The sequence below is a fragment of the Trypanosoma cruzi genome, genomic scaffold, assembly GCF_000209065.1.
Source record: "Trypanosoma cruzi strain CL Brener 1047053516649 genomic scaffold, whole genome shotgun sequence".
Lineage (NCBI taxonomy): Eukaryota > Euglenozoa > Kinetoplastea > Trypanosomatida > Trypanosomatidae > Trypanosoma > Trypanosoma cruzi.
Genome location: NW_001849427.1, coordinates 87,670 through 103,586, shown reverse-complemented (window position 1 = coordinate 103,586; position 15,917 = coordinate 87,670). Strand labels below are relative to the sequence as shown.

General features: G+C 52.3%; 8 protein-coding genes across 8 annotated transcripts, besides 10 other annotated features; all 8 read left to right on the top strand.

Moving 5' to 3' along the window:
• Window positions 1-961, top strand: Tc00.1047053503811.10 (lipophosphoglycan biosynthetic protein, putative; the record flags this gene model as incomplete). Its single annotated transcript, XM_803356.1, has 1 exon — window positions 1-961. A coding segment is annotated over one exon (961 nt), but the record flags the coding sequence as incomplete, so codon positions are not given.
• Window positions 1-15,917: a sequence feature (heterozygous, Esmeraldo-like haplotype).
• Window positions 1,250-1,298: a sequence feature (T-rich).
• Tc00.1047053503811.20 (U3 small nucleolar ribonucleoprotein protein MPP10, putative) lies at window positions 1,691-3,562 on the top strand (the record flags this gene model as incomplete). Its single annotated transcript, XM_803357.1, has 1 exon — window positions 1,691-3,562. The coding sequence occupies one exon, from the start codon at window positions 1,691-1,693 to the stop codon at window positions 3,560-3,562; it is 1,872 nt and encodes a 623-aa protein (XP_808450.1).
• Window positions 2,193-2,213: a microsatellite.
• Window positions 2,291-2,367: a microsatellite.
• Window positions 4,755-4,781: a sequence feature (AT_rich).
• Tc00.1047053503811.40 (peroxisomal targeting signal type 2 receptor, putative) lies at window positions 5,526-6,284 on the top strand (the record flags this gene model as incomplete). The annotated part of the gene is made up of 1 exon (XM_803358.1): window positions 5,526-6,284. One exon carries the CDS (start codon window positions 5,526-5,528, stop codon window positions 6,282-6,284), a length of 759 nt encoding a protein of 252 aa, XP_808451.1.
• On the top strand, window positions 6,699-7,154 carry Tc00.1047053503811.45 (hypothetical protein, conserved; the record flags this gene model as incomplete). The annotated part of the gene is made up of 1 exon (XM_803363.1): window positions 6,699-7,154. One exon carries the CDS (start codon window positions 6,699-6,701, stop codon window positions 7,152-7,154), a length of 456 nt encoding a protein of 151 aa, XP_808456.1.
• Window positions 7,209-7,253: a sequence feature (A-rich).
• On the top strand, window positions 7,627-8,874 carry Tc00.1047053503811.50 (hypothetical protein, conserved; the record flags this gene model as incomplete). The annotated part of the gene is made up of 1 exon (XM_803359.1): window positions 7,627-8,874. One exon carries the CDS (start codon window positions 7,627-7,629, stop codon window positions 8,872-8,874), a length of 1,248 nt encoding a protein of 415 aa, XP_808452.1.
• Window positions 7,681-7,702: a sequence feature (AT_rich).
• Window positions 9,105-9,157: a sequence feature (T-rich).
• Window positions 9,158-9,177: a microsatellite.
• On the top strand, window positions 9,234-10,070 carry Tc00.1047053503811.60 (hypothetical protein, conserved; the record flags this gene model as incomplete). The annotated part of the gene is made up of 1 exon (XM_803360.1): window positions 9,234-10,070. The coding sequence occupies one exon, from the start codon at window positions 9,234-9,236 to the stop codon at window positions 10,068-10,070; it is 837 nt and encodes a 278-aa protein (XP_808453.1).
• Window positions 10,088-10,107: a microsatellite.
• On the top strand, window positions 11,152-13,434 carry Tc00.1047053503811.70 (hypothetical protein, conserved; the record flags this gene model as incomplete). Its single annotated transcript, XM_803361.1, has 1 exon — window positions 11,152-13,434. The coding sequence occupies one exon, from the start codon at window positions 11,152-11,154 to the stop codon at window positions 13,432-13,434; it is 2,283 nt and encodes a 760-aa protein (XP_808454.1).
• On the top strand, window positions 13,635-15,500 carry Tc00.1047053503811.80 (hypothetical protein, conserved; the record flags this gene model as incomplete). Its single annotated transcript, XM_803362.1, has 1 exon — window positions 13,635-15,500. One exon carries the CDS (start codon window positions 13,635-13,637, stop codon window positions 15,498-15,500), a length of 1,866 nt encoding a protein of 621 aa, XP_808455.1.

Below are 15,917 nucleotides of genomic sequence, written 5' to 3'. Positions count from 1 at the left end.
TATCCGTCTCGGCATTCTCGAGGATGCCAACAACCGCGGCCGCCTCGCGAAGCTGCTGCGTTACACATCCACAAAGAGTAACGGCACCCTTGTTAGCCTGCAGGAGTACACAGACCGCATGAAGCCAGAACAGAAGCACATTTACTTCCTCACAGGTGACTCGGTTAAGAAGATGAGGCAGTCGCCGCACATTGAAGAGGCGCTGGAGCGTGACGTGGAGGTTCTTTTCATGACGGATGCTATTGATGAGTACGTCGTCTCTCAGGTGCAAGACTTCGGCAACAAACGGCTTATTAACCTCGCAAAAGACAACGCGCGCCTTGACGAGCCGACGGAGAGGGACAAGGCCATTGAAAAGGAGCGCAAGAAGAAATATGAGCCCCTCACCGAACGCCTTTTGACTCTGTTTGGAAAAAGCCAAGTGCGGAAGGTCATTCTGACAAGACGACAGAGCTCGGAGGCTTTTATTTTGTCTACGCAGGAGAACGACATGACACCTCGCATGGTGAACGTCATGAATCAACAGGCAATCTCTTCCCTCCACACGATGCGATACTCCCGCGTGCTGGAACTTAACCACCGCCATCCACTTGTGCGGGATCTTCTGACACGATTTGAGGCGGACGCAAACGACCAGACTGCTATTGACGTGGCATGGGTTCTTTTCGGCACGGCCAACCTGCAGGCGGGATTCCCCGTCTCGAATCAGGCCATGTACGCTAAGCGCGTGAACCGTCTGCTGAGGGGCCGCGTGGGTCTTGCGGCCGATGACACGATCTTGCCCCCAGACGACGACGAGTACGACATCTCAGACGTCAAGCCCGATACCACCGGCACCGACGAAGGACTGTTGCTTCCGGTGGACAACGACGGGGATGAATCGTCTGACAAGGAAGACGCGGAGCCAACCGCGGCAGAAACGAAACCAACAAAAACGGAGGATGACGCGGGTGATCTGTAAGGTTTGCACCTCCCCACAGGGGACGAGGATGCTTATTGAGCTTTTTTTTTTTGGCCATTATTTTATAGATACGCTGCTTTTTTAATATTTCCGGCGGATAATGAAAAAGGCATGAAAACAGAGGTAGGGAAGGGAGGAGTAAAGCGCGACAGAAACAGAGACACACCCATGCACCTGAGGGAGAGGAAGACGAAAGGGAGGGAAAAAAGACTTTTGACGTGGTGCAGTTTGTATGTTTTATGTGCGCCACATTTGTTGGATTTGCAAACGAATTCACATCGGGATGTCTTTTTCTTTTCTTTTTTGGTTCTCCCCTTCTTTTTTTTTTTTTTTTTTTGAGGCAACAGACCGACTGCAACTACGGTGGTGATGATGGCGGGGTTCTTTCCTTCCATTTTTTGCCTTTTCTTTATTTTTCCTCAATGCCCCTTCTCTTTTTATTTTTCAGACCGCTGTTTTTTGGCAACGACCTCCTTTTATTTCGCTTTTCCACTGCGTGCGATGAGGGGTGCCTTTGTTGAGCTCTTATTCACAGTGTGCGGCGCCGCGGGGAGGCGACAAGGCAAAAACGTCTTCCTTTTTTTGATATTATTTAATTTGACGTGAGTTTTTTTTTTTTTTCTTGACACTGCAGCGAACGCGTGTAGCGAAGTGGTCGGGCAGCATCACACACGCTCTCAGTTACACACTACTGGACGCGTAGAAGAACAGGGTTAGGGGTTAGGGGCGATGGCGACAACGAAGAAAGATGCCGCGCTGCCACGCAAGCTGAAGGGCTCCGTGGGCACCCTCCAGCAAGCACTGGACAACGGCCTGGACCATTTTTTTTCATCGCGCAAGGCGGGCGAGGAAACGTCACGTCAGTGCCTCTCTTCCCTCTTTTTCCTTGCATCGTCGCTGCATACGCCACGGCTGCCTTACTACAAAAAGTCACTGGAAACAAGTGCGGCGCGGCATGTGACGGTGGAGCAGATATGGGGACAGCTGAACATGTTACTGCGTCCTGTTTTGCGTCGCCTACAGGACAACGTGCGACGTCTGCAGAAGACAGTGAATGTTTCCTCTGCACCACAGAAACGCGGCAGCACGCGAGTACAAACGAAGCGGCTACGAGACGATGATGATGTTGATAATTCCGATGCTTTAGAGGAGGGCAAAGATTTACTCTCAACAAGAACTTCGCAGCTCAGCGAGAGTGACTTGGATGAGGAGATTGCGCAGCTTCTTGTCGAGCAGCAGCAGCAGCAGCAGCGAAGAAAGCTTGCGAAACCTGCCAGCAAGAATGGCCACAACGGGGACGACTTGTGGCGTTACGCACTTGGAAAGGGTGATGGCGACGGCAACGACGAAAACGGTGATGCTGACGTGGACGGCGAGGGGGATGATGACGACGATAGCAACAATGATTTGGCACGTATCCGTCGTAGGCATGCTCGGGCGATGGCAGGGGCCGATGATGATGATGATAACGAGGAGGAGGAGGAGGACGAGCGCGCCGTCGAGGAGTTGGCAGCAATGAAGGAAATGTACGGTGAGGACTTTGTTCCGGACGAGGATGACGGTGACGGGGCCGAAGGTGATGATGACGACCCGCATTTCGAAGAGGACCTTGCTTGGGATGACCCGACTGCCGTGTTCAAGGAGTCTGACGGGATGTACTTTGGAAACGACGACATTCTCGCTGATGACGGTGCGCAGGAAGAACACCAACAGCACGAAAGGGGGGATGCGGTCGGTGAGAATGACGACGATGATGCGGAGCTCAACGATCCCAGTCTGACGATGCTGCAGCGGGAGCGGCAGCGGGAGCGTCGTCTTGTGGAGCGGCTGGAGCAGGAACGGCTGTACAGCACGCAGTGGGCGATGAGCGGTGAGACGAGTGGGAACCAGCGACCGCGTGATGCGCTGCTTGACGAGGAGTTGGACTTTGAACACGCCATGAAGGCGGTGCCTGTCATCACGGAGGCAGTGACGGCCAAACTAGAGGACCGCATTCGCCGCCGCATCCTTTGCGCCAACTACGACGATGTGCAGCGCCGCACCTCCCTCTCGGCGCCGGGAGATTTGGTCACGACGCGCCGCGACGCAACAATCGACTCGGAGAAGTCCAAGCTGTCGCTGATGGACCTGTACGAGAAGGAGTACCTGGAGCGTGCGCGGGCGTTGGAGGAGGCAAGCGGTGATGCTGCGCAGAGTGCGGAGCCACTGACGGAGATTGAGAAGGACGAGCTGCGGGCAATTCAAATGTGGCGCCGGCTCGCCCAGCACCTCGACGCCCTCAGCAACTTCTACTACACACCAAAGCCGATACAAGAGGAGTTGGCGGCCCGCGTGCGTGCAGTGAACGGCCAGGCCCCCGCCATCGCGTTGGAGACAGTCGGCAACTTTGCCACCACCCGCGAGGCCGCACTTGCGCCGCAGGATCTCTACCGCAGTGCCGACCGCAAGTACGCGGATGTGGGCATCAACGAATTGGTGCCGCGTGAGAGGCGGGCGCTGCGCCGTGCGAAGAAGGAGCAGACGAAGGCGGCGAGTGATCGCAGGGAAAAACGTGCCGCGCAGGCAAAGAAGAGGAAACAGCAGTTGCCGGAGCCGCAGTAGCGGAGGGTGCACTGAATTGTGTGGGACTGCCCAAGACAGGAGCAAAAAAAGAAAAAAAGAAGGAGACAAACACGCTTCTGCGCTGGACTCATCTCGAAACGGCTAACATGACAATACATACACATATATATTTATGCACCCTGAAATAATAATAAAAAAAGGAACACCTGCAGATGATGGGAGGGAAGATTAAGCGAGACAAAATTAAAGGGGTAGCGAAGAGAAGGCAACACGGCCGGAGGGACGGGGAGGGGGAGTTACAAACGGGAAAAATGAGAAAACACGCAAAGGATTTGGTCGAGAAAGACGAAAATAAACGAGAAAAATGAGGGGAATACGAGTCTTTTTATTTGTTTTTGTTGTTGTTTTTTGGAATTTTTTGTTGCTTTGCCTCGTTGACCTTCTTTGCTTCTACTTTTTTAAAACTCTTATTTGTGCCACGACGAATTCTGGTGTTGCGAGGCGGAAAAACGGAAAGCAGCGTGGCATCACTGTTCCCATGAGCGTTGGCTTGTGTGACTGCTTCTCGCAACTGCCTTGTGGCGTTGTGAGATATTTTTTGTGCTCCTTCTCTTTTTTTTTTTTTCCCCGCATGTATAGTCGCGGAGTGGTTCCTGGTCATCAGCGGCAACAGCGCGGGAGCACGCAACGTCACTTGTCATCCACTCGTTCTCGCTCTTATTGTACATTTCCCCTTTTCAGAGATGGCGGTGAGGCTGGTACCGCAGCTGCCTGTGCGGGTGCTGTCGCCGACGGAGTTTGCGACGCGACTGCGCAGGATCCGTGGAGGCCAATCGACTTCGTGGGTGGCAGACAGCCACGCCGTGGTATCACGCGTGTTGGGCAGCTCGAATGACCCGCAGTTTGACGCTCCGGAATCTACGACTGCTGCAAGCCCATCGCCATTGCGTCAGAATGTGGAGGTTGTCATTGGTGATTCACCGGCGCGGGATACTTCTGGTATCCCGTGGAGCCTTCCTGACAGCGACGTGCAGCTGCTGAGTCCTTGGAGCGGTAATCCATGTCCTTCATCGACGGGTGGTGACAAAAAAAGGTCGGCATCGCCGCGTCTCTCGCCCGCGGGGAATACGGTGACGCCCAAGGCGAAGAAGGCGAAGAAGCCAACGACAGCAGGCAACAAACGGAGACGCACCATCGAAGAATTTCTCTCGCGTCAGAGATGACATCTCCGTTTTTTTTTATTTTTATTTTTTAATAACTTTTCTAGAGTGTTGGGGATCCGTCTGCATGATGTGGCGTTGTGTGCGGGTTAAAGCGTGTTCACTGTACAGTACTGTGAGCGAGGCTCGGTGTTGCATCCACATGGAGGCCTCAAAAAAAGAACAAAACCATATGTAATTTACCAGTTGGATGATGATGATGATTTTTTTTTTTTGAGGAGCGGCGTGTCTTTACGACAATAGGCACGACTTCTTCTTGTTACTGTTGTTTTTCTTTCTGCGTTTGTGCAAGCAGACACTGCCACACGCACCGCCTTCTTTTTTCTCACTAAATCAAAAGGAAAGAGGCAGAGATTAGCAACACTTGTTTGGTACACACGCACACGCCAGCCTGCATCTGTAGGCCGACCCAGAAGATTAAAAAAAGAAAATAAATAAATAGCGAAAGAACTGAAAATGCCCTCCTTTAATTTTCATCCCGGATTTGCCGGTCACGGCATGCGGTGCAATCCATGGCAGCCAACGCAGTACATTCTCACGGCGGCCGAGCACTTTGGTGTGGTAGGGTCAGGGAAAGTATATATTGTAAACACGGCGCCGGGGATGCCACCGGGGTCTCTTGTTTCTCTTTTGGGATGCTGGGGAACGAGCGACGGAGCGTTTGATGCTGCTTCAGCGAAGTTGACCAAAATATTGCGGCTGTGGCATGCGGTGATGGTGTGAAGCTATACAACGTACAGCAATCCTTAAATCTTGATGGTGCTCCACCTTTAGTGCACATTATGGAGCATCAAGGGGAGGTAGCGGGAGTGACGTGGAATCGTGATAACTTTCTTTCGTGCAGCTGGGATGGATCTGTGAAGATGTACCAGGCAGCGAACCCGAATGCGTCTTGCATGACATTTCAAGAACATATGAAAGAAGTGTATGAGGTTGCCTGCTCCACACGTAATCCCGCATCATTTTTGTCATGCTCTGGAGACGGTACCTGGAAGCTGTGGGACGCACGGACACCGCGCTCCGTATTGACGCAGGTTGGGCACAACCATCAGATTGTTCTCAGCATTGATTGGAATAAGTACGACGGGTGCCTTTTTGCTTCTGGTGGTGTGGACCGTACAGTGCGGCTATGGGACCTTCGCCGGCCAACGCAGCCCCTTGCTTCACTTCCCGGACATGAGAACGCCTGCCGCCGTGTCCGCTTCTCACCTCACTCACGCGTGCTGCTGGCATCAGCTGGCTATGACTGTCGAGTCTGTATCTGGGACCTCAACCAACCGCAGCGTCCCCTTGTTGGTCGCTACGCCCATCATCGCGAGTTTGTCGTTGGGCTTGATTGGTCGCTGGCCGTGCCCAACGCGCTTGCTTCCGCGTCTTGGGACGGACGGGTGTTCTTCTGGGTGAGCGGGCAGCAGGTAACGCCGTCACCGCCACTGCCACAACTCCCTGCCGCTGTGCCGCCGCCACGAGTCCGGGTGCCACGGAATAAAGTGCTCCCGGGACTTCCGCCTGCGCCCCCTGCCATCCCCGTTCAGCAGTAGGCATGGGGGGCCAACACAATTGCGTGGCGTGGACGCGGGAAGTAGGGGAGGAACTACAGCTAAGCAGTAAATTTCATCGTGTGCGTGTGTGTGTTTCACGGTGCGGGTACTTCTTCCTGTCTGAATGGGCCCATTTTTCATGAGGGGAAAAGAAACAGGGAACGCCGAGAACAGCCTTTTTGTGTGGGCTGGAATTCTGTGGTTCCACCGCGCGCGATTTCACTTTTGGTGTTGCATCATCAAATATTATTCATTTTTTTCTCTCTCTTCCCGCATGTCTGTTGTGTATGTTTGCTCTTTTTGAGTGTGCCGGATTGGGGGTAATAGGACGCGAAGAAACAAACCCAAGGAAACTCAGTTACATCTTCAGAGAGACGAATAAAACAGAAACAACAACGGAAGAGGGGTCCAAAGATGCCGCCAACCACCCGTCGTAAATGGCTCGCAACAGCATTGGTCTTCAGTGTGCAGGATCGTCGCAATCGTGCTCGCGCGTTACGAGAGGTACGTGAGAGGAAAGCCGCTCTCCTGGCCCTTGGTACGAATGATGTTGCGCAGCGCCTGCGAGCCATGCGTCCACCGGATGACATCATGGACAGCCGCGGCGACGGCATCGGGGAGAAGACACAAAAAGCCGGACAGAACTCGAAATTCACGAAATCCGATGACGCGGCTACGCCTTTTCGCCCTCCCATGTCGTACGAGCAATGGCAGGAGGAGGGCTTTCCAGTAGGATGCTGGAGACCCCTGCTTTTGACCGAGTTGTACCACCCACTGGAAGCAGAGAAGAACTACTTGGGGAAGAAGTACAGCTTGGCCCCGACGAACACAGAAAGGCGTGGCACTGCGGTATCCAGGCAGAGACGCTAAGCGAAGGGTGGGGAGGAGTTGTTTCAGTGGAGTTTACTTTTTGTGTGCTCATGGAAAAACAAAACAAAAACAACAACAACAAAAAATAACAACAAAAGCTCGCTTTCCAATGTCGGTGCCTGGGCGCCTCTCCCCACAAATGTATATTCCCGCACCTCCTTCATGGTGCATTCACAATATATCTTTTTTTATTGTTAAATGTGCGTGGATGCTTTTATATTATCCGCCAAGTAGTTTGGCAAAGAAAAAAAGTGTATGATTTGAGCGTCTTTTTGCTTTTGAAGAGGGGGAAGGATGTCTGATGGGACGTAAACTTCAGGAGCGAAGCTTTTTTTCTTCGCATTTTGCGTTATGTTTTTTTTTTTTTTACTTGCGTGCGTGACGGTGTGCCTCCGTTGCTGCCGTGCCCTTTGGAATCTTTCTTTCCACCTCTTTTCCCCGTGTCACGAAACGCGATGCCTGCACGAGATACATGTATATATATATGCACGGCAAACTCTTGCTTTTACGGGTTTTCATTGTGCGCTTATTATTATTTTTTTATTTTTGCGGGCTGCCGCGTCATGTAATTGTACCTTCTCCCCTACACGCAGAAAAGACACGAATAGACTGCATTACACCACGCATGCCAGAGGGACCACGTGTGTTGCTGCTTGGCGGCCTGGGCATGATTGGCCGTAATTTCCTCAAGTACATTGCCGATCACGAGCTTGCGTCATATGTTTGTGTTGCGGACAAAAGAGTTCCAGAGATGTGTTTCTTCACGCAAGTTTACAAGGATCTTTTAGCACTTCCATACGTTGAGGTTGTCCAGGTTGATTTGTCCCAGAAGGAACATGTTGATCGTGTCTTTGCAGGGGAGCCATTTAGTATCATCGTTAACCTTGCCAGTGAAACACGGTATGGGCACTTGGACGTTATGTACGAGCGAAGTATCCTGCAGTTACGGACTCTTTGCGCGCATGAAGCTGCCAGAAAAGGCGGATGCCAGCGCTACGTGGAGGTGAGCACTGCCCAGGTATATGAGTCAAACAACAAATCTCCGTCAAAGGAGACAGGCACTCGATTGAAGCCCTGGACAACAATGGCGAAGTACCACCTTGAGGCAGAAGGAGCCGTTTCATCCATCTCGCAGCTCCCATGGGTGATTGTGCGGCTCCCAATCGTTTATGGACCAGGAGATATTTGTGGTCTTATGCCGCGCATTGTTTGTGCCGCGGTGTACGAAAAATCAGGGACTTGCATGGAGTTCTTATGGGGAAAAGACCTACGAATACATACGGTGCACGTGCAAGATGTTGTTGCAGCTATGTGGCATATTGTGTGTGCCGGTGCCATTCACGAGGTTTATAACGTCGTGGATGATGGTGACACAACACAAGGGAGCCTGAACGCCGTTCTGGAGTCCATGTTTAAAGTAAAGACGGGATATTTTGGGGCTTTTATGTCCAATTTGGCATCCCTCAAATTGGAGGAACTTGTGGAGGAGGCGAACGACGGTCATATGGAACCGTGGACGAAGATGCTGAGGGAGCATGGCATCAGCGTCACTCCTCTCTCTCCGTACCTGGAGCCCGAGCTTCTGTACGATAACCCGCTGGCCGTCGATGGGTCGAAATTACGGGCGCTCGGGTTTCGGTGCAGCTGTCCGAAGGTGACGAAGGAATTGCTCGATGATAGCTTAGACTACTGGGTCTCTATTGGGCTTTTTCCCAGGTGACGGTTGCGGTTTTTTCTCCAGCGCGGTGGAAGAACGAGAAGGGGAGCGGGGTGGGGGAGAGACAGCACCCACCCAAGAAAAAAACTCACTTGTCAACTATTCAATATCGATGATCATAACTGAAATTGACAAGAAACAACAAAAGATGAAGCGTTTCTTTTTTTTTTTTTTTTTTAGTCAATGAAGTCTTGTTTGTCACGGATGACTGGCAATGTGTAATCCGTTGAACCTTTTTTATTTTTTATTTTTTATTATTTTTTATTGCTCTGCCTCCTTTTTTTTTGGGGGGGGGGGGGGGGGGGGAGTTCACAAACACAGTTGTATATATATATAAATATATACATCCAACAGCGTGGAAGATGTTGTGCCTAACGCGTCTGCGAGCCAACGTCAACAAGGTCGCCTTCATGGAAATGGTGAAGGATCTTCGCTTTCGCACTGAGGCTCCGATCGCGGAGTGCGGCGCCGCCTTAAAGGAGACCCACGGCGACGTGGAGAAGGCGATGGAGGTGCTACGCAAGAAGGGAGCGGCAAGGGCGATGAAAAAACGGTCGCGGGTGACGGAGCATGGCTCTGTCGTCGCCTGCGTTGGGGGCCTGTTCGGTGCGGCGGTCATTACTGTTTGCAGCGAGACGGATTTTGCTGCACGTAGCGCCCAGTTCCAGAACACCTGTGCCAGGGTGAAGGTTGCACTGCAAAGGAAGATCATTGACAGCAAAGGCGATGTCCTCACAAATCCCACGGAAGCGCATCGCTCCCTTGTGGAAGCGACAGCGGAGGACATTCGATCTTCTATCGCTGTCTTGGGCGAAAATGTTACAATCAAATCGGTGGAGTCGCTTCGACTGGCGCCGCATGTGGCAGAGCACATATCCATCGGTTCTTACACCCATGGGTCGTTGGATGTGCCGGATGTTGGCCGGATCGCCGGAGTTGTCGCCGTAAGCCGCCTCGACCCCACGAAGGAAGTGCAGGCGAGTACGCTTACGGATGTTGCAAGGCACTTTGTAGCCTCTAGTGGTGCAGAGGGGAACTACGCCCACCAAAATTTCTTTGGAACGGAGGAGACAGTGGGACAATGGCTGAAACGCCATGGTCTTTGCTTTAGCAGTAGCCTGGTGGTGGATTTTGGCAAGGAGCCGATAACACACACAGCTTCCCAGCCACGCAACGCCGTCAAGCATCCTGAAGGTTGAAATAGCGACATCTTTCTTACATACATACATACATACAAACGTTACTTACATGGCGGAATTTTGTTTATGAGAGGAGACAGGAGGAGGAGGAGTGGGGGAGAGGGAGAGACGGGGAGTGGTTACTTTTTGAGTTCAAGAATTAGTGATGGGGATGGTTATGCTTTTCTTCAAACATTAACACCAGGACGTGGAGGATAATGCCTCCTTTTAAAAAAATGCACCTCCTTTCAGAGACTAAGAAGTAGATGCAACGGCTGGATTGGGATTCACGGGAAATGTCAATTATGTCTCTTTTCTTTTTCTTTTCTTTCTCTCTGCCCTGCTGATCCAGAAGTACAATAAATCTCTGTGTGATGTATGCGAATGAGACCGCGAAGGACTGTGAATCAAATCTATGGTCGCAAATGGGAAAAGAGGCGGGGTGATGTCGGCTCTCTCCCCTCCTCTTTGGTTCACACGGATAAATTATGCGGGCCCACGTGGTATCTTCTTTGGGAAGCGTTTGTGCGAGTTTTACCAGCAGCATGATCCCTCTGCCGTTTCCGACTGTCACACACGGCTGCGGTAATATTCAGGGCGGTTGGGAGGGGAAGCTGTTCCACAAAGCAGGTGATGTGTTGCGTCGTCAAGGGGCACCGTCGTTGCGTGCCGCTGCCCCATGACTCGTCGATCTCCTCTCGATTGGCAGCCGCATTGGAACTGACGCGAGGGAAAGATCCGAATTTCGTGACGCAAAGACTGCTGCACGAGGTGTTTTTTGGGTGGTCGGGAAGCCGCCGGTTGTCGAATCTGTCGCGGGGCACATCTCCGTGGTTCACTCGTCTCCGGCGGCGTTCACGTCGCCAGCGGCAGTGCGAATGGTGGGGGGTGATGTGCATCCCTGCATGAAGCTTGTTTAAAGGGCGGGACAAGAAACTCATCGCTTTTTTTTCTTTTTTTTTTTTTAGTCGGCCGCTCCCACAGGGAACGGGGCCGGAGGGGGATAAAGGCACACAGACAAGGGAAGAGGAATTGGCGGGAGCAACAAAGCGACAGCGTGTGGGATTTGTTTGCATGCGGACGGCGTGGCTTTTCGACAACGATGATCGCAGCTCCTGACATTCAACTCGTTCGCCGTGAGGTTACGACGGTAGCATCGAGGTCTCCGAGGTGCATGGTTGTGTATCCACTTGGAAGGAAGAGTAGGCAGCGAATAGGGGTTGCGGACAAAAATGGCATCATGTCCGTCTTTTCACTGCGAAAGGCGATGGAGCGCGTGGCGGTCTTTGAAACCCCACCTCAGAACAGGCCTGTGAGCTGCGCGACCATCTATGAGGACCAACTGTTTTTTGTTCATGGCAGCACGCTCGAGGCGTACTCGCGGAAGGGTAGGCGCTTTTTCTCGTTTGACACCAACGTGACGGATGTCATCCACACCCTTTTTGTTTCCACTCCATTCATTATTTGCTGCGGCAACTTTATGGTGACTGGGTTTAGGGAGGCGAGTGAGCTCGGCTTCTACATGGCACCAGACAGAATTAATGCCATGGCGGTTTTTGCTTTCTTTTCCGTCGCGAATCTGGAGGAACGCAACTTTGATGATTATCGGTGTATTCTTGGCTGCAATGACCGTACCATTCGTATGCTGCGGAGTCATAAATCCATAGATGAAATTCGTTGTGAGGCTCCCGTGACGTCCTTAGGTGTCAGTGATGGGACGCGCAGGGTGTACTACGGGACAAGCGCAGGGTCGTTGGGTTGTCTGGATATTAGGAGCGGCGACTCTTTCCTCTCACGGGTTTTTAGTTTTGCTCCCGATGACCACCAGGCAGCCGTAACCGCCCTTGCTGTGTATGATATCAACATGGACGAGAGAGAGGAGCTGCTGGTGGGTCGCCAGGACGGCTCGGTGCAGATTTTTTACGTTTATGCGGAGGAGGGGGCTGATAGCGGTCATCCCGTTTGCATGTGGTCGGGGAACACGGATGAGAGCGTCCTGTCCATGGCTGCTGGCTTCATTACAGATTCTCGCCGCCCAGGCGTGCTGGTACATTCCTTCAGTGGCAGGATCACAACCTTCACACTAAAGGAAGAGGAGCATGCTGCACCGAAGGAGATGGAGGCTGTCGACGCCGTGCTAGAGTGCACAGATGCCCAAATCAACGAAGCCCGCGAGGAAATTGAAGGCCTTAAGCGGTCAATTGAGGCCAGAACGCGGGAGCTGGCGGCATACAGCGGGGTGAATAAAGGCGACACACCATTGCTTGCCGTTTCTTCCACCTTCAAGACCAAGGTGACACTATCGCAACAAAAAGACAGCCCTGCACTGCGACTTATATTAGAGGTTGATACTCCGCTGGACTGCGTGGTGCTCCAGAGTGAGTTGCATCTGCATTTTTTAGAGAAGGAGTCTGCGGAGGTAATTGTGCAAGAGGAAATACCGCGGAATAATCCCTTGACTAAAACAATTGCCATTTTGCATCCCTTAGAGACACGGAATTACAGCTGCTCCGTTGCCTTTTGGGTGGAGGATGGGCAGTGGGGACTGCTGAAAGTCACTGCATTGGCAGCTCCTGCCCCCCGCACCGCACAGATGAAGATGGTGCAGTTACGACCACTGCCACTCTACGCTCGTGTGGGAAGAGTCGATAAGGCAGTGACGGAAGGAAATGCGTCCCCCGTACTTTCTACAATGGAGGTGCGGGGAAATTTTAGCGCCAGAGACATGCATAGCTGGATATTCAGATTGCTGCCCGGAACCCCTGAGATGTACCAAGAAAAAATGTCTACTTTGAGCTACGAGGACACATTTTTTCAAAACCCTCTTGAGGTTAAGTACGGCGATGGAAGCGCATTGTTCACCACAGAATTGTTGCAGGTTTTGATGGTTACGGAACGGTTTATTCGTTACTGCGCCTCCGAACGCTCGCTAGAGGTGAGCTTCTCTGTGGAAATTCATAGCGAGGCGGTGCGCTCTAACCTTTCTCGCATTGTCCCACGCATAGCGGCGTGCAACAAGGGATTGACAAGCTTCCGTCTCCTTGAGGCCCTTCAGGAGCTGCAGGGTGGGCAACAAACGGATATGGTCTGTTTTCCCAAGGAGTACCAGCGGATACTCAGTCAGGCGGATGAGACGAAAAAAGAGCATGCACAGGCAATGGTCACAAGGGGGTATTTGCAGAAGGCGTTTGTGTCCCTCTGCAGCAGCGTGGTGGACATCGTGCCGAAGAAGCCCAAGATGAGCCTTGTTACAAAAGAGGCCTTGGCTGCTCTGACCGACTGCAGTGACGCCTCGGAGATGATGTCACGGCTAGATAGCCTCTTGCTTTGTGATGAGGAGGGGGAGGGGCTGAAAAGTACAGTTGACGAGGGAGAGGGGGGATGACACACACAACGTAAAGGATAGAGATGGGGGGAGAGAATGAGAGAGAAGGGGGTGGAAAAAAAATGAAAAGGAAAGGAAACTGCCTGTTTTTTTTTTGTTTGATCGATGGATCGGTTGGATGGCGGTGAGAATGAGAAGAGCAATAACAAAAAGAAAGGGTTTTTCTAATTCTTATCGACGATGTTTACATCATTGACACCATGCCGTTTCTTGCGCGGAGCGCATCTCTTGTCGTTGTTGGCCCTAGGGCTTTCTTACCCTTCTCTCTCCCTCTCTCTCTTTATTTCCGTGCGTGTGTCCGATATCACTACTTTCTTCGTCGGTTTTTGTTTTGTTTTTGCGGCTCCTTGTTGGTTTCACACCGTGTGCTTTGTCGAGGGAAGAAAATGGATCCACTGGAGGTTTTGCAGCCACGGCCGCCGCCGCAAGAACAACAACAACTTATTTCATTTTTACTGCATGCCCCCGTTCATCACGCCACGTTCTTTTCCTTGATGCTGGTCGAGGAGTTGTTGCGGCACGCCCGCAAGGTGGATCAGGAGGTTAGTTTTTTGTCCCTGCCTTTGCCACGGTCTCGTGAAAGCACGCGGGTGTTATCACGAATCGTGCAGGAGAATCGATACGAGGAGTATTGGCCCAATGAGCACCCGGCATTGGACGAGGCACGTCAAAGTGCCCCATCTGCTTCGTACCTTCTTCGCATTGGCGTTCTCCGCGCGCTTGGGTTTAACACAACAGGAGTGGATGACTTTGTCGACGACGTTTCCCTTGCGCTGGGGAGGCGCATTGTGTCAGTCGCGCCATTACCTGAGGACACCGCACCCGTGCCCCTCCGCTACCGGGAGGCGGCGCAGGAGGAGCTGCGGCATGTGGCGTTGGGTGAATGGTGTGAGGATCTCATTCACTTTACGGCATTTCGAGGGTTCTCGGCGGAGCAGGTGCGGTGTGTGTTGCTCACAGCCATGCATCTCATGGGTGTCGTGGCGGATCTTTCCCCTGAAGCCACAGACGTGGAAGCGGAGGGGCGGTGCACGCAGTTGTTGGAAGAACTGCTTATTGAGCAGGCCTGTGGGCTGCCAAGGAAAGTTGTGGAAACGCATAAGTCGTGGCGCACGGTGACATCGGAAATACCCGACCCGCAGTTTGTGGCCGAAATGGAGACAGCAATTTCGCAGGAGAAGAACAAGAAGCGAAGGGCAGCACTGCAAGAAAAACTAGAAAATGCCCCAATAATTAATTATACACGACAGGAACTACAAAAGGAGAGATTTTTGACGGAGATCGTGGTGGGTCCTTACTTTACGCTCCAAGAAGTAGCGCAGATACTCGATTATTTTTCCTCTTCAGTCGTTCGGCACTGGAGGCTGTTCCGCGCCTTTTTAGCGGAACCACAGCCCGTCGAGACACACGATGAGGTGCAGGTGCAGTGGGATATACACAGCTTTTGTTTGCCGCCGCTTGAGGAATTTGTGCGGGACGACATGTATGAAATAGAGCAGGAGCGACGTGACCTCATGAGCGCGTGCGAGGATGCCATTGAGAACGCCTTTGAAGAGAATTTCATACAGCCTCTCTTGGCGTTACGGCGAGAGAAGGATGAGTTGCTGGAGTGCTTAAAAGAAAGGGAGCGCCAGGCGGAGGAGGACAACATACGAAACGCACTGGATGGCCCTGGCTACATGCAAGTGACCCGCGGCTTTACACTCCGCCTGAACAAATGCATCGAGCGGAACGAGAGGGTGGGAAAGCTTGAGATGAATGAGAAGCCGCCAGACTCAACACCGCCCTCACCGGAGCCATTGTCCCCGCAAATGAGCGCATCTTTGTCTTTGGCAAACAAAAATAGGAGGTCAGTTACAACACGCCAGGGCTCGGGTTTGGCTGGGGTGGCGGGAAACCACAAATTGGCCGCTGCGGCGCCACCCTCGTCGCACAGTGAGAACCCGGCCGATGCGGTGTTTTCATTGGAGGAGGTGGAGGCACGCCTGGAAAAACTAGAAAATGCAATGCGAGAGACGAGGTTGTCCTCTCACGACAGGGGCAGGAAGAAGCAGGCGGGTGGGTGATTAGAATAGTGCTGATGGCGCTTCCATGGCGGGCATTTTCTGCGGTGATGGTGGCGCACTTTTTAAATTTTGTTTTGTTTTGTGGCAGACGTCAAAAAGGGGGCTGCGATGTTTTATTTATTCCTGCGCCCGTGTGGCACCCTTTTTCTCTTTTCTCTCTTCTCTCTCTCGCCGCATGGGGTGAGTACGGGGTGAGAAGATGCAATGTAAACCAACAACGCGAGTTATGTGGCTGCTCTCTACATCTTTTTAAAAATTATTTGTGTGTGTGTGTGTGTGCGCTTACTTTGTTATGCGCGGCGGGCAGTCAGTGCAGACGCAAATGCACACAACACTTTTACTCTCGTTTTTCCCTCCGTACTTCTTCTTTTGGTGTTGCCGTTGCGGCCCGAAGAAATCACCTTTGATACTCATTGC